At 35.8% G+C, this 22,679-nt stretch overlaps 7 protein-coding genes across 7 annotated transcripts in view; 3 read left to right on the top strand and 4 right to left on the bottom strand.

The window, feature by feature from the left end:
* CBG12802 overlaps positions 1-2,683 on the top strand; it is a gene marked incomplete at both ends in the record, with an annotated part of 7,204 nt that extends 4,521 nt beyond the window's left edge. Inside the window, 5 exons of the mRNA XM_045241178.1 lie at positions 667-816; positions 866-974; positions 1,022-1,492; positions 1,750-1,914; positions 2,540-2,683. Of these exons, the coding sequence (XP_045094975.1) occupies positions 667-816; positions 866-974; positions 1,022-1,492; positions 1,750-1,914; positions 2,540-2,683 (1,039 nt within the window). The remainder of the gene's footprint in view (positions 1-666; positions 817-865; positions 975-1,021; positions 1,493-1,749; positions 1,915-2,539) is intronic.
* Positions 2,684-2,941: 258 nt separating this feature from the next.
* Positions 2,942-3,922, top strand: CBG12801 (the record flags this gene model as incomplete). Its single annotated transcript, XM_045241177.1, has 4 exons — positions 2,942-3,067; positions 3,156-3,171; positions 3,374-3,501; positions 3,548-3,922. The coding sequence occupies 4 exons, from the start codon at positions 2,942-2,944 to the stop codon at positions 3,920-3,922; spliced, it is 645 nt and encodes a 214-aa protein (XP_045094974.1).
* An 883-nt stretch (positions 3,923-4,805) lies between these two features.
* Positions 4,806-7,715, top strand: CBG12800 (the record flags this gene model as incomplete). Its single annotated transcript, XM_002640229.1, has 9 exons — positions 4,806-4,937; positions 5,252-5,467; positions 5,682-5,772; positions 5,843-5,922; positions 6,469-6,640; positions 7,031-7,140; positions 7,185-7,239; positions 7,396-7,442; positions 7,569-7,715. Coding segments are annotated over 9 exons (1,050 nt in total), but the record flags the coding sequence as incomplete, so codon positions are not given.
* Positions 7,716-7,817: 102 nt separating this feature from the next.
* CBG12799 lies at positions 7,818-8,517 on the bottom strand (the record flags this gene model as incomplete). Its single annotated transcript, XM_045241176.1, has 4 exons — positions 7,818-7,964; positions 8,013-8,276; positions 8,335-8,445; positions 8,497-8,517. The coding sequence occupies 4 exons, from the start codon at positions 8,515-8,517 to the stop codon at positions 7,818-7,820; spliced, it is 543 nt and encodes a 180-aa protein (XP_045094973.1).
* A 2,375-nt stretch (positions 8,518-10,892) lies between these two features.
* Positions 10,893-16,541, bottom strand: CBG12798 (the record flags this gene model as incomplete). Its single annotated transcript, XM_002640227.1, has 12 exons — positions 10,893-10,991; positions 11,070-11,159; positions 11,494-11,533; positions 11,580-11,701; positions 12,833-13,032; positions 13,094-13,278; positions 13,954-14,156; positions 14,205-14,513; positions 15,021-15,140; positions 15,184-15,236; positions 15,283-15,395; positions 16,306-16,541. The coding sequence occupies 12 exons, from the start codon at positions 16,539-16,541 to the stop codon at positions 10,893-10,895; spliced, it is 1,770 nt and encodes a 589-aa protein (XP_002640273.1).
* A 234-nt stretch (positions 16,542-16,775) lies between these two features.
* CBG12797 lies at positions 16,776-19,392 on the bottom strand (the record flags this gene model as incomplete). Its single annotated transcript, XM_002640226.1, has 3 exons — positions 16,776-16,932; positions 18,552-19,265; positions 19,316-19,392. The coding sequence occupies 3 exons, from the start codon at positions 19,390-19,392 to the stop codon at positions 16,776-16,778; spliced, it is 948 nt and encodes a 315-aa protein (XP_002640272.1).
* Positions 19,393-22,304: 2,912 nt separating this feature from the next.
* CBG12796 overlaps positions 22,305-22,679 on the bottom strand; it is a gene marked incomplete at both ends in the record, with an annotated part of 924 nt that continues 549 nt past the window's right edge. The window contains 2 exons of the mRNA XM_045241174.1: positions 22,305-22,550; positions 22,598-22,679. The exon at positions 22,598-22,679 is cut by the window's right edge and continues 15 nt beyond it. Of these exons, the coding sequence (XP_045094972.1) occupies positions 22,305-22,550; positions 22,598-22,679 (328 nt within the window). The remainder of the gene's footprint in view (positions 22,551-22,597) is intronic.

Genomic DNA, 22,679 nt, shown 5'->3' with positions numbered 1-22,679 from the left:
TCCAGTGTTTTTTGTCGGAAATTGGATGAAACGGTCTCTTGATTACTGTAGATTACTGTGGAACTGATTGTTCTGTCTGCATTTGACGTGATTATGTTTGCGAGAAAAAACTACAAGCTACAAAGTTTTATACAGTAATCTACAGTAATCTTCCGTCAAGAACACCATCCTGTCAAATTTCAGACAAAAAATATCGGAAAAATCGAAAAAGAATCTTCAAAAATAGCTGAAAAACCTTTAAAAAATCTAAAAATTTTGCAAAAAAAATTCGAAGAAAAAATCAATTTTGCTTTCGAAAAATCGAAGAAAAAATGCTAATTTTTCGGAGTTTACAGTTTTGGTTTGTTCGCAAAAGCGTTAATTTTTCGACTTTTTGGGAAAAAAATAATAAAAAAATCGACAAAAAGCAGTAAAAAGTGAGATAATGATTCCGGAAGTATAAATAATTTTGGGTTACTGTAGTTTTTGTTGGAGGACAGTCGGCACGAAAATTTCAGCTTGATCGAAAAAAAACGTCCAGAACGCTCTGCAGAAAATCAAAAAACATAAAAAAATGAAAACTAATCATCGATTGTCTCAATTTTAAAAATTTTCCCACCACCGGTTTGATCTACCTTTCCAAAAAACATTTCTGTGATGTAAGCCTAAAAATAATAATTTTTCCAGAGTTCTCTTCATTTGCACCGCCAACGAAATCTCAAAAATCCCCGGCCCCCTACGGGATCGAATGGAAATGATCGATGTCAGTGGATATTTGGCTGAGGAGAAAGTCGCCATTGCTCATCAGCATCTGATTCCACAGCTGAGAAAAGAGACGTGGGTTACTGTAGTTTTTCGAAAAATCTTCCAAAAAGAAGGTCTTCAGATCCCTCTCCGCTGACCAGTTGAACATTGAGGACTCAGCACTCGAGGAGCTCATCAAGCATTACTGTAGAGAATCTGGAGTGAGAAATTTGCAGCAGCACATTGAACGAGTATGAGGCAACAGGACTCATCTAGTTTCATAGCAAATGATTTTCAGATTTTCCGTAAAGCAGCTCTCCAAATAGCTGAGCAACAACCAGAAGATGAGCAACCAGCGGCTACAACTGCAATCAGTGAGAATTCAGATGCAGAACCAGTGTCAACACCATCCGATCCTCCTACTTTTACCCCTGAAAAGATCAATATCAGTACAGAGAACCTTCAAAAATTTGTGGGGCGACCCAAATTCACATCAGACAGAATGTATGAAGTGACACCGCCAGGAGTGATTATGGGACTCGCGTGGACAGCAATGGGAGGATCCGCGTTGTACATTGAGACAGTTTTGAAGAGACCTGTTGATGTGACATCTGATAAGGATGGAAGTATCGAAACGACTGGAAACTTGGGAGATGTGATGAAGGAGAGTGTGAGGACGGCGTTGACAGTGTCAAAGGGGATTCTGGCAAGAGAACAACCGGATAACAAGTTCTTTGACAAATCACATATTCATATTCATGTGCCAGAGGTAAGTTTTGGGGATTAGAAGGGCCCCATTCTATCAATTTTGAGCTCAATAATCTCAATTCCTATGCAAAGAATCAAAAATGTGTCTGATAGATTGTTTATCATAATATCATAAGATTTTGATCAGTTGATACATTTCCAATATCTTGCATAGGAACCAAGATAGCTCAAACTTAACAGTGTGGGAGCCCTTCTAATACAGGTTTTACGACACTTTTGACTAAAATGCAAGCCAAAAAAACTGTCCAAATTTTGCAGGGAGCCACTCCAAAAGACGGACCATCTGCTGGAGTGACACTCGTCTCAAGTCTCCTCTCGCTTGCATTGAACCGCCCAGTTGTTCAGGATATGGCGATGACTGGAGAAATCTCGCTGACAGGAAAAGTACTACCAGTTGGTGGAATTCGGGAGAAAATTATTGCTGTAAGTTGCTGAACTGGGCTGACTATCAGTACGTTCTAGGCCACGGTGACCTAGCTTTTCTAGTTGACCTTTCTAGGCCATCATGGTGAATAGCCCAGTAATGGCCTGATATTCGCCTGGTGAGTTTTCTAGGTTATTTACCTTGCTGGACTAGAAAACTCAACTTGCGAAAGTTAGGCCACCATTTTTAAACGGTCAAAAAAGGGCACCTGTTCAATACCAGCTCATTTCTAAGTTGAGTTTTCTAGGCCAACAATCTTTATGACCTAGAATGGTCTCTTTATGACCTAGAATGGTATATGTTTTCACTGCTTTAAAAGTTGGTGGCCTAGAAAAATCATGTTGAGAAATTAAGGCCATCATCTTGAAATGTCATGGAAACCCCACCAGGATATCAAACCATGTCTAGGCATTTTAACATGGTGGCCTAAAAAATTCATCTTGCAAAAGTTAGGTCACCATGTTCAATAACCTAGAAAACACATCAGTTGCATTTAAGACGATTTCTGAACCAACTACAGTGGCCTAGAAAAAAATCATGCTGAGAAAGTTAGGCCATTATCATGTGCACAGTATTGTTCCGTCCTTTCTGATCAACACGTTTACTCTGAATAATTCTTTCCAGGCCCGTCGAGTTGGTGCTAAGCGAGTATTCCTGCCAGCAGAGAACCGACGAGATTTCGATGATCTCCCAGAATTCATGAAATCCGAATTGGACATTCGATTCGTGTCTCATTACGATGAGCTCTATGAGCATCTCTTCCAATGATTCTTCTTCTACACGTGTCTTCTCTTTTCTTCTCTATAGAGAACTCTTTAGATAAATTTCGTTGATTCACTTTATCTCTTTTTTTCACCTCTTTTTTCTTGTTTACTGTTGATTATGTCGAGTGATTCTTTAGAACCAAAAAACCCATTTTTCTTTTTTGCCATGTTTTGTTTCTATAACCAGGTTGTACCCAACTGAATACATTTGCCTCGTTTTGAAACTCAAATTTATGTCCATTTTTAGCTTTATCTGTATAGTATGGCAGTTATCGAGGAGATTGTCGAGGGAGAGGAGGAGCAGTTGGCCAAAGTAGAACATTTGAAAAAAGAGGGAAATGAGTTTTTCGGAAAAGGAGAATTCGAGAAGGCTGATGAGAAATATCAGGTAGGATTTGAAACGACATAGCCTACATGAATTTTCTAGGTCACGTATGGTCCAGGAATGGTCTGTCATTGAAATGAAAAGTTTTAAGGCAATTCAAGATGACGGCATAGGAAATGCATGTTGAGAAAATTAAGCCACCACAATAGATAACATAGGAAACATCAGAAAAAGTTAAGACACCATGGTTAATTAACCTAGAAAACGCATCAGGTGCATGTTGGGCCATTTCTAGACCGTCAACTAAGGTGGCCTAGAAAAAACCATGTTGAGAAAGTTAGGCCACCATGGTAAATAGCCTATTTTCAGGAAGCCATCACCGCCTGTCACCAACGTCAACTGAAATTCAATCGATACTCCTCTCAAATTCTTCAGCAGCACTTATCAAACTTCGAAAATGGGAACATGCAGTAGAAGCAGCCACTAAATCTATTGAGGTCAATTTCAATCAAATTTTAAATTTTAAATTTTCTTATTTTTCAGATCGGAGCCACGAACGAGAAAGCTCTCGAACGACGTGCGTTCGCTTATTCAAATATGTCGGAAAAGTATGAAAATGCGATTGAAGACTACCAAAAACTTCAAGAATCCCTGCCAAAACGCCAAACAGAATTTCAACGAAAAATCGCGGAAATCAATGAAAAAATCACTGCCCGGAATGAGGCAATGAAGGCGGATATAATGGATAAATTGAAAGGATTCGGAAATTTATGTCTTTCGCCGTTTGGCTTGTCAACAGATAATTTCGAGATGGTTCCAAACGGAAATGGAGGATTCTCGGTGCAAATGAAAGGATCTGCTGGAGCTGGAAAAGAGAAATCAGAGGATAAAGCTGGAATTCCTGAAGAGAGTGCCTGATAGATTTATCGTTTTTTTTTGTATATTTTCTTACATTCCGGTTGATTTTTTCCTTGCTTAATAAATAAGTCGCTTCCTTTTTATGTTATCTTCCAGTTTGATCTGGAAAAAAATCTGACAAAAAATCTTGAGAAAAGAATAAAATCCAGAAAAATCAACATAAAAAAGAGAGTTCCACATGTATTCCTAATCAGAAGCTTCTTTTCATACTTTACACCGATTCGAAGTGAGATTTTTATATTATTCTGGTACAAAAAAAATTGGCTGGAGGTCCCGCAACGACAACTACCGTAACCTAAAATCTTAACGATTCTTCGAGAGAAATACTCCTTTTTTATTTGATTTTTCGGCAAAGTTTTTAGACCTTTTCAGGGTTTTCAGCTATTTTTGAAGATTCTTCTTNNATTTTTCCAGTTTTTTNCGTCTGAAATTTGATGGAACGGTGTTTGATTACTGTAGATTACTGTAGATTCTGCATTTTGACGTGAATTTTTCTGCAAAATAAAACTACAAACTACAAGGTTTTCTACAGTAATCTACAGTGATCTTCTGTCAAGAACATGATCCTGTCAAATTTCAGACAAAAAAAAAACGGAAAAAATCGAAAAAGAATCTTCAAAAATAGCTGAAAAACCTAAAAAAGTCTAAAAAACTTGCAAAAAATAGTAGAAAAAATCAATTTTTTCGGATTTATTTTCTCGATTTTGAAGGTCCCACAACGACGACTACAGTAACCTAAAATATTTTCATTCGTCCATTAAATTTTTCCCGACTTTTTTTGCTGAAAAATAGCAAAAAAAAAACTCGACGAAAAGCAGTGAAAATCGAGAAAAAATCTGGAAAATAAAAATATTTTTAGGTTACTGTTGTGGGATCTTCGGCCACGAGTCAGGATTTTATGGATCAGACTACAATGACTACAACAACTGCAACAACTATGGCTCCGAGTCCAAATACACCAAAATCTAGCGATTCGATTTCGTTCAATGCGAATTCGAGATCGAAAAGCTGTACGGTAGGTTTTGGAGAGTTTCCGGGGACCTTACAAGGCGAAAAAGATACTGTCTATTTTGAGCTCAATTATCTCGATTCCTGCCAGAGATATGAAAATTTTGTCAACTGATAAAATGTTTATCAAAATATTAACAACATTTTATCAGTTGACAAAATTTTTATATCTTGCATAGGAACTGAGATAATTGAGCTAAAAGTTGACAGTTTGGGTGGACTGCTATTATAGGAAATGCGGTAACTGTTAAAAGGAGTTCTAAAATTTCTGGATTTTTTTGTTGAAAGAATGTTGGATCAGCTAAAATCGATTCTTTCCAGAAACGGAAGACAAATGGCACTCGTGAAGATCCTCAAAAGACCGCAATGGACGAGAAAGTTGGCGAACAGCCAGTCGTCCCGAACTCAAAAAGTCCAGAAGACAATAAGAAAAAAGAGAAGGACTTTGGGTTGAAAAGCGAAGAAGTTCCTGTGAAAATTGTCAAAAAGAAAGTGGAACCACCGAAGAAAGAGGAACAGGAAGCCAGTGTTTTTGAGGTGAGAGATAATATTTTTAAAACGAGATGGCAGTCGTAGTGTAGCCTCGAGTTCATGTAATTGTAAAAACACAGTGTGAAACAGTTATTCACAAAATACAAATGTGGTTGATTTTTAGTAACAAAAACTGTCAGAATTATGAAACTGTCATACGATTTAGTAAGATGAGTAAGTTAAAAATCACGGTGTTCTTAACGGCTTTTTAAATTTTTAGGTGATTTATTTTGTGCAAAATGGTGTGTATGGGGATACTGTAGTTCTAATAGAAGACCACCAAAACTTTGAGCTCCATTATCTCAATTCCTGTAAGACATATCAAAAAATTATCAACTGATAAAATATTGGTGATAAATATTATGATAAACATTTTATCAGTAGACAACTTTTTGATATCTTTCACAGGAATCAAAATAATTGAGCTCAAAGTTAGCGGTTTGGGTGGGTATCTAACAGAGGTAATACGGTAGACTTAAAATTTTTTATCCTGAACCACACGTTTACTGAAGAGCATTTATCTTGTCAGAAATTGGAGTATATAGAAGCACGTCTAGGTTTTTATAAAACCTAAATGTTTTTCAAAGATAAAGCGACCATCGAAACGAAGAAAACAACATACAACTATTTTAACAAGTTTATGAAACCGTATTATTTTTAATATCCATATTCTGATGGTTACCGTCAACATTCTTACGACCGTCTTTAATTTCAATTGTGAACCAAGCAATCTCGATTCCAGGTAATAGAGTCATACAATTTAGGTTCAATTTAGACCTTAAGATCATAAAACAGTATGTTACGAAATACTAACGTTGGGCGCTTTTTGAAACAATTTAGAATCATTTCTAGCAGATTTTAGGAAATTAAATCAAAAACTGTTTTTGGAAACTCTGCTTAGCGCGCAATGAAGGAAACAACATAAGATTATTTTGACAAGTTTCTGAATCCGTATTTTCTGAAAATCCTTCATTCTGATGTGTTAATTCTGATTTTCCCATTTCCAGGAAGTCGAAGGTCCTGCTGCTCCTGCCCAATCTGGAACTCATGGCATCAAAAATAAAATGCGCTGGAAAATTGATGTCGAGGGAGCGGATGTAAACGGAGATCAGAAGATGTCAAAGGTTCTGGAGAAAATGGCTCAATTGAGAAAAAATAGCAAAATGAAGAAGTGCAAAGGTTTGAAAAGCGAATGAGAAAGGGGCGGTAACAGAGGAAGATGATGAACCGGTGAGTTATAGGTGGTTTTGTTATTAGCAATATGCAAATTAAACACTTCCTATTATGATAACAGCGAAACGGAGATATTTTTTTGAATATATTTTTCAGAATGAAGACCACATCATAAACAGTGCTCGCCTTCTTCAAGTTATAAAAATGGAGACCCTCATTTCAAAAGAGCTTTTAGAATCAGATCAAGAGATTCTCAAAGGATTCTGTCGTAGTGGAGATCAAGAAGATAAAGCTGAGGGATTCATTGAAAAATAGCGTTGGCTGTGTTGAATGCAATAGTCCAAAAGAACGTATTCATTCGACAAGTCACAATATCGGGACAACTCAGAATGTTAGCGGTTGATGAGAAAAAGGCAAAAGTTCCGATGATGGCACTTCTAATGGCTTGCAAGGATCTTCTGTACGTTTCATGGTCAAAACCAAATCATGAAGTGGAATATACATTGGTTAGTGTTATAGAGAGAAGGTTTTCGAAATTTAATTATTTTAGGACGGCACTTGGGCTGGTATGACTGTCAAAAAGGGAACCGGAGCGGCTGTTCAGAGTACACTTCTTTGAAAATTTAGTGAACTTTTTTTCTAGATTAGTAGTGTATTGTCGATGAACGGATTTTAGAAGAAGTTAGAAATTTGTAGTAGTAGTAAATTGAGTACATAATTTGTGATACAATATTTCTTTAAAGCAGCTAAAAAATTTTCAGACAGCATGGAACTTTTTCATCACTCAGGGAAAAAAATCTTTTCAAAAGTAGGATTTTACGAAAATTAGGTTTATTGAATTTTTATGTTTCAGAAACTTCGGAATGCCAATAGTTTCTAAAACAATATGTTAAACATAGTCGAAAATATAGTCGAAATAGTCAAAATATTATAGAAACGGGCACACTGGGGTCCCAAAGTGGGTCAAAATGCGCGTCCCAGTAAATTTTGCAAAAATTTTCAATTGGCTGCCGAGTCACGCTGGCTGAGGATCAAACTTTTAAACGACGAGCGAAAAAAAGCGCGCGTTGCAACCAGTTGATTTTGAAGAAATAGATTATTACCTAGATCAAACCCGCGTTCTCTCAAAATAGTTCAAATAAAAATACTTTATTCATCAATCAAAAATCATTGTAAAAATCCATTATTGTTTCGCAAGACGCCAACTTGATTTTTTGCTATTCATCCCTTCAATGGTCAATCCTAAATCCATCATCGTCTTCATACCCAACACGTTCGCTTCCTTGAAATTGCTGTGTGACAGATAGCATTCGGTAACAGAATTTGGATCCTAAAAGTAGAACTTTGAACCATAATATTGAAAGGAGGGAAACTAAACCTGAATGGAAGCATGAATGGCCGATGGAATGGCGTCAGTACCAGTGAGCTTGCTCATTGTCTTTTCGTTGAGAAACGTGCAATTCGATCCACTATCGACTACGAACCATACTTTGATGATTGGCGCATCAGGAGTTTTGGCACGACAACAGTTGAGACACACCATTAGTCTATTATTCGGCTCAAACAGAACACCTTCCACCGGGAATGCTGAAGATGAAAACGATCCGACACTTAAATTTTCAATTTCGGTCAAGTCGCCGAGCTGAAACACCGTAAAGGGCTAGAAATAAGAAGAAAAATTACAAAAAATTGTAACTAACTCTCTTGAAACCAACGTCGTTGATATCTGTCAACATCATATCATGTTTCAACGGCGGCAGTGCTTCATATAATTTGAACAAGGGATCAATGTTGATTGAAGATTCCAAATCCTAAAAATTTAATTTCAAAATGAAAAAACAAAACCAATCAAAAATTCATACCTTGTTTAATTCGCTTTCCATCTTGGACTCACAGAAATCTGAAAATAAACCAAATTGATCATCCTACTTCATATTTCCTGTGTGTTTAATACCACCAAGCCTCTCATACTACTTTTTTCCAGTTTAACACAAAACATCAAATTTATCAATGCAGGTATAATAAAATTTCATCAATGCAGGTATAAAAGGAAATAATTAAAATTCAGAAAGTTCGTAATGTTCCTAAAAAAACTAAATCTTCTATTCAAAGGGAAGAAAAACAGAAATTTTATTTTTAGTCAATTGGGAAGCAAATGTTAAAGGGGGAAAAATCTCCTGTCCCCCTCCTTTCAACTAATTTTTTGAACCAAAATTTCAGAAACCATCTTTTTCTACGGCCATGAATGGGACTGTGTCCACACACGCCCATTGAGAGAAATCCTCCGAGAATCGTTGAAAGAAGGCTGATTGAATCGATTGTTGGCCTTTCTCATTTTTTATTAATTTTAAAAGCCTTTTCGCTTTTTGAGTCTCTTCGTATTCGTTTGGATGAGTGCTTTTCAAATGATACGTAATGCCAGAATGAGACGCTGAAGGTATACTAGTTTTTCCAGCTGCAGTATAGAACAACTTACTGTCTTTGGGTTTTCTTAACTTTTTCGTGCAAATCTTGCACACAAAATATTCGTTTTGGATGTTGAAAAAGGTTATAACTTTTGGCATCTTTCTAAAAGAACGCTAAATTGAGAAAGCATAATTCAAAACTTAAGAAAAAAATCCAAAAACAAGGAATAAAAATAGACCAAGAACATGAAAATGGTCTAAATACTGAAGATTCTGAACACACAAAAATACTCCTCTAGTTTTACGAATTTTACGAATCCCGTTTTACGACTCTCGTAAAACTTTACGAGTACCAAAAACCCGTAAGATTCGTAAAATTCGTGAAACCCCACCCCTATTCCGGACGTACACTTTCATGAAGTACCCCCAGAGTATGGGGCAGGAAGCAATCATTCCTGTTAAAATTTGACACAGTTTTTTTTTGAAATTATGCCTGCACTGATGACTCTGATGGCTCGTGTTAAAGGAGGAAATGTATTTCTTTTGAGTAGTAGAAGAGAATTGGGGGCATGCGAAAAAGACAGTAGAAAAGATTATATTATTCTGGTACGAAAGAATCGGAGCTGTGGAAGAGAAACGTCGGTGACTGTGGCCGAAGGTACCAACGACTACTACCGGAACCTAATAATATTTTCAATTCCTGGATTTATTTCCTCGATTGTCTTGCGTTTTCAGTCAATTTTTTCACTATCAAAAAGTTTTTTATTTTCAACTTGTTTGGAGAAGAAAAAAAAAAAAAAATTAGACAAAAAGTAGTGAGAAAATGAAAAAAAAACATATTTTTGGTTACGATAACGAATCAACAGAGAAAATCATTGCCCAAAAACAGTCTAATACGGTAGAATAAATCATACAATATTAATTCAAGAATGAAACCGATATTATTTTGAAATTTTATGTTTTTTTTTTTGAAATTTGAAAAAAAGTATGCTCAAACTTGTACAAGAAACGTATTTTGAGTCTATTTATGTTCTGTGTACACGAAATTGAGTATAATTCTTTTAAAGGTGGGGGGACAGGAGATTTTTCGTAGTTTTTTGTAGCTAGAGTATGCATTCTACCGTCACGGTGTACAACGCTTAATGTCACTCTGCGTACAGCTGTCGTCCTCGCCTTTATGTATGCAAACGGGCGTGCGCTTTCTCTTTGCCCGCGTGGCTCAGTCGGTAGCGGCGCCGCACCCTCAATCATCGCCCTCACAAGTTCAACTCCTCGAGGGGCATCTTTGAACGGAATTTCGAGAACATTATTTTTTTCATGTCCCCCCACCTTTAAACTAAAAAAATGTGTTTGTACCGAAATTACTTGAACTTCATGTTATCTTTTCTGGTACATAGTGTAAATTCGCTCGAACGCAAACATACTTTAACACTAATTAACGTTAGTCTCGACGGGAAAGGATTGAATTGAACTGACTATAAGTCGCTACGTAGCGGTCCCTGCATTCCATCGAGAAAACGCGCGGGAAAAATTTATTTGAAAAAAAAATCAAGGAAAAACACCTTATACTAGGATTCTGCCCACAGAGGATGTACAGTCAATCCATTGCCAGCGCGTTTGCGTGTCGCGTCGCGTGCGCTGTCTAATTCGAATGGGGCAACAGTGGGACTTCGGTCTGTCCCAGTGAGGAAAAGAGGGTCACACAAAGAGAAACATGGTGAAGGTGTCACACCAAAGAAAATGACTACAAAAGAAAGTGTCATTTTACAAAAATTGGGTTTTATGGTTTTTATGAATCTTCAATAACGAATTTTAACATATCATATTCATTGCTCGAATCGTAGAAAAATAGTTCACTTTTTCTGTACTTGTCCACGAGCAGCTGGATAATAGGCACTGACAACTGCAGGCGTCGGAACTTTACGAATTGCCATTGTCTTCCAAGTGAGGTCCTGAAAAATATTTACTGTTTCATGAGCTTATTTTCAATTTTTGATTTTTTTTTCATGTTCTTATTTTCGTTCCATTACCAACTCTTCCTCATTTGTACTTGGTTTTAGCCACGCATAGTAAAGAAGGTCACATCTGGTCATTAGAAGAGCCATCACTGGAAGTTTCGACTGAAAAAGAAAATTTAAAAAAATTTTCCCAATCCTTTCGGGAGATCACCTTATTCTCATCAACCGCATACATCCTCATCTGACCTGGAATTGAAACGGTTCGAATAAAATCCTTTTTTTGAAGACACTCCAATCAGAACAATCATTGTGATTCGTTCGATTATCTCTTCCGCTTTTTCCTCTTGATCTCCACTTCTACAGTATTTTCTCAGAATTTCACGTTCTTCGGGGTCGAATTTCTCATTGATCACACCTTCGACTTATCCTTGTTACTTTTATTCATCTCAAAATAAACCGAATTCGACATTGGCTAGACGGAGGCACTAGATCCTACAGGAGCCTTGTTCTGATAGTTCTCAGCCTTTTTCTTTGCTCTGAAAATGTCGAATTTCCAATTTTTCAGAACCAACTACTACTCACGCCTTCTTTCTTCCACTCAACGATCTGATGGAGCGCATCAGACTGAATTTTTTCGATTTACACGATTTATCCGCATTTTTGTCATTTGATTTGGATTTGGGCTTCGGCTTCACCATGTCTAACTGAAATAAAACATTTTTAAGAGCATGGGAACCTTAAATAAACCAACATCAAGTGTTCCAAATGGATTTATGATCCGTATTGAAACGGAATGTTCAAACTGATATAAAATTGTGACTAGAAAATGATAAGAGAGGAGATGGAAAAAACGACTGTAAGGTTTTAGAGAAAAAAATGTGTTTGTAGCGGGATACGAAACTAGGTGGAACTATTTTAACGTGAGGAATCTTGAGTTTTAACAAGTGGATCAGATATGCAATTGAGCTGGTACTACTGTATGCTAGCATATTCGAATGTGAAACTAAAATATGACAACACTGAAACTTGAAAAGAAAGAATCAGTTCATTTTAGAAAGTGTCCAATAAAGGCCAAAGAGCATCAAATATGCTTTTGAATATCACACTTTCACGAGCTCCGGAAACAGAAAACTTTTGGACCGAAAATTTTTGACATCCTTTACATTTTCGATTTTTTTCTCTACTTTAATCCTTCTGATTTTCGATTATTTTTCCCCACCGTAATCCTTTTCATTTTCAATTTGTTCCTCTACAGTAATCATTTTCATTTTCCAATATTTTTTCCTACAATAGTCATTTTATTTTAAAATAACTTTTCTCTACAGTAATCTTTTCCATTTTCCAATATTTTTCTCTACAGTAATTCTATTCATTTCCATTTTCGAAAATTTTTTCCTACAGTATTTCTTTTCGTTTTCGATTATTTTACCTTACAGTAATCCTTTTGATTTCCTGGTACTACAGTAATCCAGTAATTCTCTCTTCAGTAACCCTTTTAGTTTTTCAATATTTTTGTCTACAGTTTTCACTTTCAAAATTTCTTCCTACAGTAAACATTTTCATTTTCGATTTTTCCCATTCTTTCTTGTAATTTCGGAGATAACTTTGAAATTCAGAAACAGAATGCATTTTTGACTGCTAAATTACACAACTCAAGTTTTTTGCTGTTTCCTAATTTTCAGATATGAATGAAAAAACTCCATTATCTCGATAACTCCATTATCTCGAGGACCTAGTTTAAGGAACTAAAGGCTTTACTCTAAAGCTTTATTAATAATATTCAAATATCAATCAAGTTTTCAAAAATGATCACATCCAATTTTCGCTTCCTTCACCAGCCATCTATCCACTTCAAAATACGCCTTCATCGTGAATTCTCTCTTCTTCCACTCCTTATCATGATCTCCATAATTTTTCATCACATCCACAACACAAGTGAACAAAAAGTTCTCAAAAGAATCGATTTTCGCTTCTGCCAGTTTTGACCCATCATATTCTAGAACCCACGATGCAAGCCATTTTTCGAATTGGGAAACTGAAAATTGTTTGACTTTAAGAATCCAGAAATCTAGGTGACATTCTTTTCTGAAACTTACAATCGTAAATTGGTTTATAGTTTTGTTCACAAATCTGTGCATGAAATCCTTGTTCCTCTCCTTCCATAAAATGACTCAAAAATGTGGTTCGGGACTGAACGGACGGTCCAAATTGAATCATTGGAGGAATTGAAAAGCACACTTGTTGCATGAACACTTTTTTCAGATATTCTGGATCAGTTTTGCTAAAAATGTTTTTTCTCTGTTTCATTTTGAAGATTGATAAAGGGAACTTTAATTTCATTGTTTCTGCTCTACTAGAAGATGGTATAAATCGTTAATGGAGTTAGGACTCATGACATACATCATTGGAAAGCTGAGAACTAGTTATTTACGAATGTGCAATCAGAATTCGCTAAACGGCAACCAGCTCGGACATAATTTCTCCACTTCAAGAGAAATTTCGGATCGTGTGTATAGGAATTTTCTATTGTTTTCGATTGGATTCATATGCCTATTGTTCACACGATCCAAAAATACTCTTCAAAGGGATGATATTTTTTGAGATACTTAGGATCAGTTTTGCTGTAAGTTATTGTTCTGTTTCGTTTTGAAAATAAATAAATGAGACTTTAATTTCTATACTTTGTTCTGTAAAGACTTTTCCAGCCAAAAAATGTTATATATTTTTAAAATTAAAATGTTCCCAAGTTTATGTATTTCCATAATATTACTTCGAAAAAATTCAGAGAAAAATCAAAATCTGAAAAATGCCGTCCAAAAAAATAGCATTTAAAAAATACGTAACCTTGGGTACATTGTAAAACGAAAAAAGTACAAAAAAAAATTTGGTCCTAACAAAAATTACCAAACTCGCTGTGAGCGTATCTTCCCCCATATAATATGTGAATACAACTTACGGTGTCAAATTAACCGAACACTCCACAAAAACCCAAGTCGTCCACCAATCCATCCATCCTTGATCTCCGTTTCTCTCTCTTGCCTCTTCCACTCTAAACCTATACGTATCCTTCAAAATTATTCCATTCTTCCATGTACCAAGCACTGTAAATGTGACATCAGTTTGATAGTCGGAGAATTGAGAAATCGAGAATGCGTGGTCCTGAAAATGCTAGCTTCATGCTCCAGATTGATGCTTAATGATGCTTACAGTAAAAGTATCCAAATCCGCATATCGTTTAAAAAGAAAATCACTTAATGTATATCGTCCGCCAGTCTCTCCGTTTCGCTCACAAAATTGCATTTGGGTTCTATCGATCATAAATTGCTGAATGAATGTTTGATAAGTGGATTCTGGAACGTTTGGGTTCTTGAATAAAATTTCAGTTAGATTGGATTTAAGGCGATTGATATAAGCCTCTTTTGGCTCCACAGGATGCTCAGGAATTTCGTTTGGAAGACTTGCACAGTCTCTTTTCAAATCAAGAGTTGAGTAGATGTAGTATTTCAGATTTGAGTCCTGAAAAATACAGTTTCGAGCAACTTTAAAATTTTGAGAAGTTACAAATGTTTAATCGATCATCTATTACTATGAACTAATTTCAATTTGCGTTGCAGTTAAGAAGTCGACGGTGGGCGGAGCTTAGAGCATGAACTTTCGTAATTTCATTCCGACTTATTTGTTATTATTTTCTAATAATTTACTTTGTTTCCTTGCAATTTTTTCTGATTTTTCGGATTTCTGTGAATAAAACAATTCAAAAAAAAAATATGACAGAAAATGAAATAAAATATGGCAGAAAATGAATATGAAAATACTGCACCTTTAAACGCGCCTTTGAAGATTTTGCTACGGGACCTAAGCTCCGCCCACTGTTGAATTCTCGGCCGCTACGCCCATGAAAACTAGACTACCTAATGACAAGAAACCAGATTTGAGTTCTAAAAAATACAGTTTCAAAAAATTTGTAAATTTTGAAAAGGTTAGAAATCTATGATAGTCCATATATGGTTACTTTAAACTAACATAATACGCCTCTCCATGCCATTCCTGCTCCACTTCTGTATTCCGCACTGTTGTCGCTTTGTACTTTACTTGAAATTTGACACTGTTATTCGATTGTGGTTGCATACTGTACGTTACTTGCTGAAACTTACATATTACTGTCAATAGAGTGCATTTGTCAAACCTTCACTTGCTTGAAGTACAAGTATAGAAGTTGAATGAATCGTTTGAGTTCGGCTGAAAACGTAAACTTCGAAAATTTAAAAGAAATTGCGGTATCTACCAAAAGTGGATTTTTGCGAACGTTCGCAAAGAAGAATCTGAGTTTCTGCATTTGTGTATTTGGCGATTGTGTCGATGTCGCTTTCACTGTTGCTCTCTATCAAATGGAGCATTCTGAAATATAAATTAAATGTGAAATGCGCAAGTATTAAGTTTCAAATTTTCGAAGTTTATTTACACAAAAGTGAAACAGAAAAAAGCAACATTTCCCAGAAATTTTCTTGAACAGCTGAATTTCCGCGCAGTCAAACTGATAATGAAATTTGTGTCAGCCTCTCATTGAAATTTTTATCTTAAAAATTTTTATTAACTCAAAAATTGAAATCTAGTATTTCTAGGTTGCTCTAAACTTTTGAAGTTTCTAAGATCTATTTTAAATTGTCAGTAATTAATTCTTGACTAATTTTTGACTTATTCCTTCGCGAAAATTTTCCTGTATATTATTTAAAAAAGTCGGAGCGGTTGACTTGAAGTATTTTCTTTTTTTTTTTGTTAAAAAAGAAAATTAAATACCGTTAGAAAAGAAAATAAGCTGAAAATATCAGAGAAAATTCTTGGACTTTTTCAAGTCGCATTAACGTTTCAAATTTTCGGGATTTATGTTGCGCAGATCCTACGACCTTCTGGTACAAAAGAACAAGGAACGCCGGTGACCGTAGCCGGTTCGTTTCCGAATATTTGTTGGTTTCCGAATATTTGGACGGAAAAAAACGGAAAAAGTCGACAGTAACAAAAACGTCCGAAAATTTCTGCAAATTGAAACATTCCCAGGTTACTGTACTCGGGGCGTCGGGGGACTTTTGACCACTTCCACAGCTTTTTTATTGTAGGAGAACAATATATTGATTTTAAGAATTTTCAAATATGTAACATCACAAATCAAGCTTTAAAATAACAGGAAAACATTCCTAGGCTCCCAGAAAATCATGAAATCTTCCCATCGCGAGAAAGGAACATTTGCAAAACGTGAAGGTTTTTCGTCCGTTCTCGCTCACCCCTTGCATGAAACTATCCGAAAACTCACCTTCCATAAAACAAATTCACAATTTTTGAGTAGGAATCTGGTGGCTCCAAATCCATCTCTCCAATTTGCCGTCTTATGTCATTTTTGTATTTAGAAGACGTTGCATTTGTTTCCAAAGCGAATCGATTCAGCTCATCGACCAAATTGAACTTTTTGGTGCCGATCGTTTTCAAATTGAATCGAAAATTTGCAGAAACTAGAATCACAAAGTTCAGAAGCAAAAAGCAGAGCTTCATAGTTTCTTTTTCTAGGAGACTATGAGACTACTGAATCTGATTTATTGGGATCGGTAAATCCACGAAAGACCTTCTTCGTGGAGCTACGTAGCTGGAAATAATTTTATAGCTGCAAACCGATATTTTTTTAGGTAAAAAAGGAACCATTCATCGAGCGAGAAAAATAACATAACAGAAAAATAACAAGATTAACTTAATAGTATTGAAACAGTAAAAAGATTTTCAAAGAAAGAATTACTGATTACAAACAAAAATTTGAATCGTTGAGTATCGGATTTCGATTGTGCATCTGATTCCGTCGGCTCTTCTAAATTCATAAGAATCGGAGATGCAGATTCTGTTTTCAGAGTGATAGGGCAGGAAGTCTTCGGATTCGATGAGCGGGTCGTAGCTGGAAATTTCAGAAATTTTGGATTTAAGAATTTTGGATTTTTTTTTTGGGTTCCTGGCACTCTGAAATCTGAGAATTCTAGTGTCCTAAAATCTTGATTCCATAAGTTTTTGAACCGAAAACTTTTATAATCTTTTTCATTTTCCTTGTTTTCCCTACAGTAATCCTTTACAATTTTCAATACACCAGTCGATTTCCGCCGCCTGTCGGCGGCTACAATCTCGCGGCTGCACTTAAAAACGTTCGAATCTCAAAACTTGAGGAAATAAAAGAAGAAGTTTTGATTGAATGTGAAAAATTGTTAACTTTCTGGTTTTTTTCCTCCCGAATTTTCAAATTTTCAAATGTCGGTTTGCGCCCCTCCGGGCTAAACCTACTGGCCTCTGCTAACAATAACTTGCCACTCCGAAAAAAGATTTTTCAATACATTTTCTCAGAGATTTTTTCCTAGCTCCAAAATCGGAAAATTCTAGACTTCGACATTCAGAGTTTCTGAAAACCTAAATTAGGAAACGCGGAATGCGGTAATTTCGGAGTTTATCAACTCGGAAATTAAGATATCCAGAATTTTGGGAATCAGTCGCTGCCCTGGGGCTCAATCTTCTGGCTTCCGCATACTGTATTACAATTCAATTTCTAAATTTCCGATTTTCCGAAGTCACAAAAATTCTTGAATATTTAATTTTCCAAATGTTCAAAGTTTCGAAACTACTTATGACTGAGATCTATAAGTTCTGAAATTCGGAGTGAATGGTTTTCCGGTTTCCTAAAATTCCAAACGAATTTCGAAAAATTTTTGAATTAACAAAGACAGTCGATTTGCGTCCCTCCGGGGCTGGACCTCCTGGCTCCCGCTTACATTGAGTTATCTTATTGTGAGGGCTTGTCAACTTTTAGAAAATCTGACCGTCTGGAATTTGGAAAATCAGTATTAGGTTGTTCGAAAAGTAATGGGCTTTTAGTGCGAAATTCTCAAATGGAACCTTTTGGTCATTATTAACAATCGGATCGGATACGGAGCTCGCAAACGGACAGGATACGGATCAATCCGAATAATGTACTGCTATTTACTGAAAACGGTTCGCGTGCGGTCCGTATGCGGTTTCTATTTCAACCGCGCGCGAACGCGACCGTAAGGACCCGTTCGCATTTTACCTGTGGTCTCCAGAAGGCGTCAAACTCAAAATTGCGAAACATAAAATAGACGGGCATCATCTCGCTGCTATTTCGGGTCATCTGTGAAAATTTGGGAAATTTTAGTCCATTCTGGACTTCGATAGGGCAGGTGACCCGGAACACCGGACACACACACATACACACTCACACACAGAATTTGGTGATTGTTAATAGTAAAGATAGTTTTCTCCACAGTGATCCTTTTCATTTTGAATTTCTTATTAATCTACAGTGATCCTTTCCATTTTTTAATTATTTCTCTACGATAATCCTTTTCTAGCGAGAAATTTAATAAAATACCTAGAAGGCTATTTTTTAAGAATCTCTAAAAAATTACTGTTGCGAATGCTCACTTTATTCTAAGCTCTATACAACAAGTTAATTCTGCAGACTGACAGACTCCTATATCTAGAAACTCCAATAAAAAAATAGCAGACACTTACTTTTCCAAATAATAAATCTGTTTTCCCACTCGATATGTATTCAATCCTTCTATCACTTCTTCTTCATTCCATTTTCCATTTTCTTTTTGAATCGTCATAATTTGTAATTTTTCGTTTCCATTTCCCTGTTTCAGGTCCCAAAGATATCCATTTACTTCTGTTTCATTGAGTTGAACTTCAGATAAGTTAGCAATCTTATTTCTCAATTTCCTCAGAATAGAAGATGTAAAAGATCCTGAATTCTCAACCTTCAACCAATCGATTTCTAGCATTTTTGAGTTTTCAGGAATCAAAAGCTTCGGTCCATTGAGCGAGAGTCCCTTTTGGAAGTTTACATGATTCAGAAGAATATCGAGATTCGAGAAACTTTCAAGAGATTCCAGATCCCATTCCATGTATATTTCCGAATTTATACCTATAGAAAGTACTTGACATTCATTGGGAATTTTTTCGAAATCCGAAATATGAGTTGGACAGATTTTGAGATGATTGATTCCTCCGGGAAATATCGTACTCAAATATCGGTAACATCCAAGAACATATCCCAAAAGTTTCGATTTTTCCTTTCGATTCCAATAGAATTTGCAGTCTTGCTTCGACATCTCAATACTCGAACCGATTTCATCGATGCAAATTTTGTATCCACCCGATTGGATTACTCGCATTTTCTGAATTTCTTCTTTCCAGAGTTTACCAGTTCTAGATAGTTGGACTCTGAAAAAATTGAGAATTTCATAAGAAAAGGAAGATATTTTTCGACTTACAGATTGTAAATGCTCATTGCTTTAAGAAGGCGACAAAGTGGAACAAATGGAAGTGATTCTAAATGGCAGGTGGACATTGTCGAGGAGACAAATTACAGAGATTCCGGATATCTGGAAAATAATTTTTTGAGAAAGTGGGTTCAAAATAGGAAAAAAAAACGAAAAGAGCTTTTCATGGTAAGGGGCCTTGGGGAAAAAGAGGCATGGAGCAAAATCAATGCGTAAGTTAAGATTTACGTATTTTTAAACATTTTTTTGCTGTTCCCATGAAAATTCAAAACTTTTTCGGCAAATATAGTTACAGACAACAGAAAGGGGCGGAGCCTATTTCTCTCTGTCCGGGGAGTTTCAGCTGTTTAACTGGCTGTAATTATGGCTAGAACAAAAGAGCCGATATGATAATTTGTATTCTTGTGCATTACGTAAAATTTGAATATGTAATTTTTACTGAAAAACTCTATTTCAAAAAAGAAATCGGCAAAAACGCCGGGAGGGGAGCTGAAGGATGCATAGTAAAAGAAATGGGGGTTAGTAACGCTTGACGTTTTCTTGAAGTAAAGGCCTTTTTTCTAATAGTTATAACGAAATTTTCCGAAAAGTTTGCGCAAAATTTTACATTTCGCATTTTTAGCAAAAGTGGCTGTAAATGTTGTCAAAAAATTTTAGCGACCTATAAAAATTATGTTTTATACTGTTTGGAATAATTTTTGTGAAACTGAAAATTCTGAGGTGTGAAGAGCGAAAAATGCTCAAAGGCAAAAAAATCAGATGGTACAAAAATTCGGGGTACAAGGGGGTACTAAACTAACAATTCGGAGGGTACAAAACTATGCTTTTTTTCAGGTATTTTGAATGCCCGACCCGGCGGGCCCGTCATTTCACAAGTTTTGAACATTTCAAAAACACATGAAGGGGGACCCGATTTTTTTCGATAAAAAAAAATTTTTTTTTGAGTTTTTTCCGATCAAACAGACAAACAATCTGAAAAACCAAAAAATAATGGAGAAAATTATATTGAGAGCTCAAAATTTGGCTCAAAATTACAGGATTTTTGATACCGGGCATTGAAAATTTCCGGCAAGCCCGGAATTTTACAAGTATGGTAACCTCCGAAATACTTGCCATGCTCAAAAACGAATTTCAATCAAAACAGCGGCAAAACACAAATAATCAGTAACTCTTAAATTTGGGTTATTTTTCCTTACACCTACCAGAAAGATATTGTGGCAGAATTTACAAAACATGTAAAAAAACATGTACCTGAACATGTACCTGAAATATGAAAATTTTGGCAACAGAAATAAATGACACCTCTTTTGTTTTTGTTCAAATCACCCAGATTTAGAAAAAAAAACTTCATCGACAGCTTTCGCGGCTTAACATATCAATATCTAACTCAATTTTTGCAATATCTCATTTCTGAAAACTAAGGCTATAGGGAGTTTTCGAGGTAATTTTAAACGGCATTTGAATTTTTAAAAAAATCAAAAAATTTTCTGTCCTCACAATTTCTCTTCACCGGACAATGGGAAAATTTAACAAAAAACAAATAATAAAAAAAGAAGATGGGAAAATTTCGTTATCTTCTTCAAGCCTACATCTGGAGACGTTGGACGAGGGATGCTGAAAGTTGGAGAGAAAAAAGGAGAAAAAAAAGAAAAAGAGAAGAAACGAGGAGAAAAGAAGAGACTTTCAGCTGGAAGAGATTTTCAGCTTGAAGATGTGACGTCATCTATCATGTTAATGTTATAAAATGTACTCAAAAAAACCTTATTCCATTTTTTTTTTTTGAAAATCTGAATAAGAAGAAAGATATCTGGGTTTTGCAAATGAACAACACCTGCCCGCCAAAGTCACCATAATTTCAAAAAAAAACATTCTCGGCAGGTGCTAGTCGGTGACGGGAAGAGGAATGCATACTATGTTTTGAAAGAGATCAGAACATAAATCAGAAAAAACAAGATTTTTTGGGCTTACCTTGAAATTCTGTTCATTGAATGATATTCAAAATTTCTGGTCATTTCAGGGATTTCGACATTTTGTTTTCGAACTTTTTCGAACTTTTTTTCGAACTTTTTTTTGAGATGAGGAGTTTTTTTTTGCAATTGCTGCCGGACTTCACCCTCCCCAGAAACAAATAGGCACTTATTCAAAAACTTTGACCTGAAGAACCGGAGGAAGAGCCACCAGAGACTTTGAATTTCGAAAAAACATATTTACAAACGCCTTAAAACTGGATTGAAGAGCAAAAAATGTTTTAATTTATCGATTAAACTGTGTGAACCTATGTATAACAGGGACCAAAATTTTGTTAAAGACCAGAATACTCCAAAAACTGTAACAGAAGGCCACCTTATACTTCCACTTATATATATATATTTCGTCCATTCGAAGGATTTGAAGAAATAAGGAGTGATGGTAACCGGGGGAAGAAAATGGTAAAAAACGAAGGTAAGAAGGACTAACCCGCAAGAGTTAGTCCTAATGTGGGGAAGGAAAAGAGAGATAGTGGCAAGATCAAAGGGATGGGGGCAAGTCAGAAACGGGTAATCGAGATCTCAAGAAATTTTTGGAATTGTGAGGGTGGTAAGAAGGTGGGGCAGTTCTTCACAATAGCGTTCCAAATTGGGATCGTTTAAGAAAAATAGTCGTTGATTTTGAGGTGATGGCATATAAGTAACATGAGGGGCGGAGACACTTTGCGCTCAATTATTTCAATTTCTATAAAATATATCAAAAATGTGTCTCTTAAACAATGATATCTCTTAAAAATATTCAGATAATTGAGCTCAGAGTAGCCTTCTGTTACAGTGGTTTCGGTATGATTAAAGGCACAGTATATCATAGTAGAGTCAATTTTCAGTGATTTGAAAATTTGCGAAAATTGTCGACGATTTATTAATTTTTCTAATAGTGAGGTTCGTATGAGCCTATCAAACAATTTCAAAAAAAATTAGAAAAAAATGTTTTTTTTTAAATTATTGTCTATTCAAAATAATAATCTCAGCTCCCCCGGAATCGTGACTTGTCGAACGAATTCATTTTTCTGTACAGCTGCATTCAACACTCCCATAACAATCTTCTCAATCAATCCCTCTGATTTATCTTCTTGATCACCACTACGACAGAATGCACGGAGAATCTCTTGGTCCGGCTCAGGAATCTCTTTGGAAATCAACGCCTCCATTTTGACTAGTTGAAGTACACGAGCACAGTTGATGATCACGTCGTCGTGCTGAAAAATTTCAGACTTTTTTCTGAAAATTATGACTCAAGGCTCACCGTCTCTTTCTCATCATCATCTTCTGTAAGCTCTTTTTCGTTTGCTTTCAAAACTTTGCATTTTTTATTCTTAATCTTCTTT

Source organism: Caenorhabditis briggsae, assembly GCF_000004555.2.
Source record: "Caenorhabditis briggsae complete genome, chrI, whole genome shotgun sequence".
In the NCBI taxonomy this organism is placed as follows: Eukaryota; Metazoa; Nematoda; class Chromadorea; order Rhabditida; family Rhabditidae; genus Caenorhabditis; species Caenorhabditis briggsae.
The sequence above is the reverse complement of the archived record's forward strand: the minus strand, read 5'-3'. Positions and strand labels throughout refer to the sequence as shown.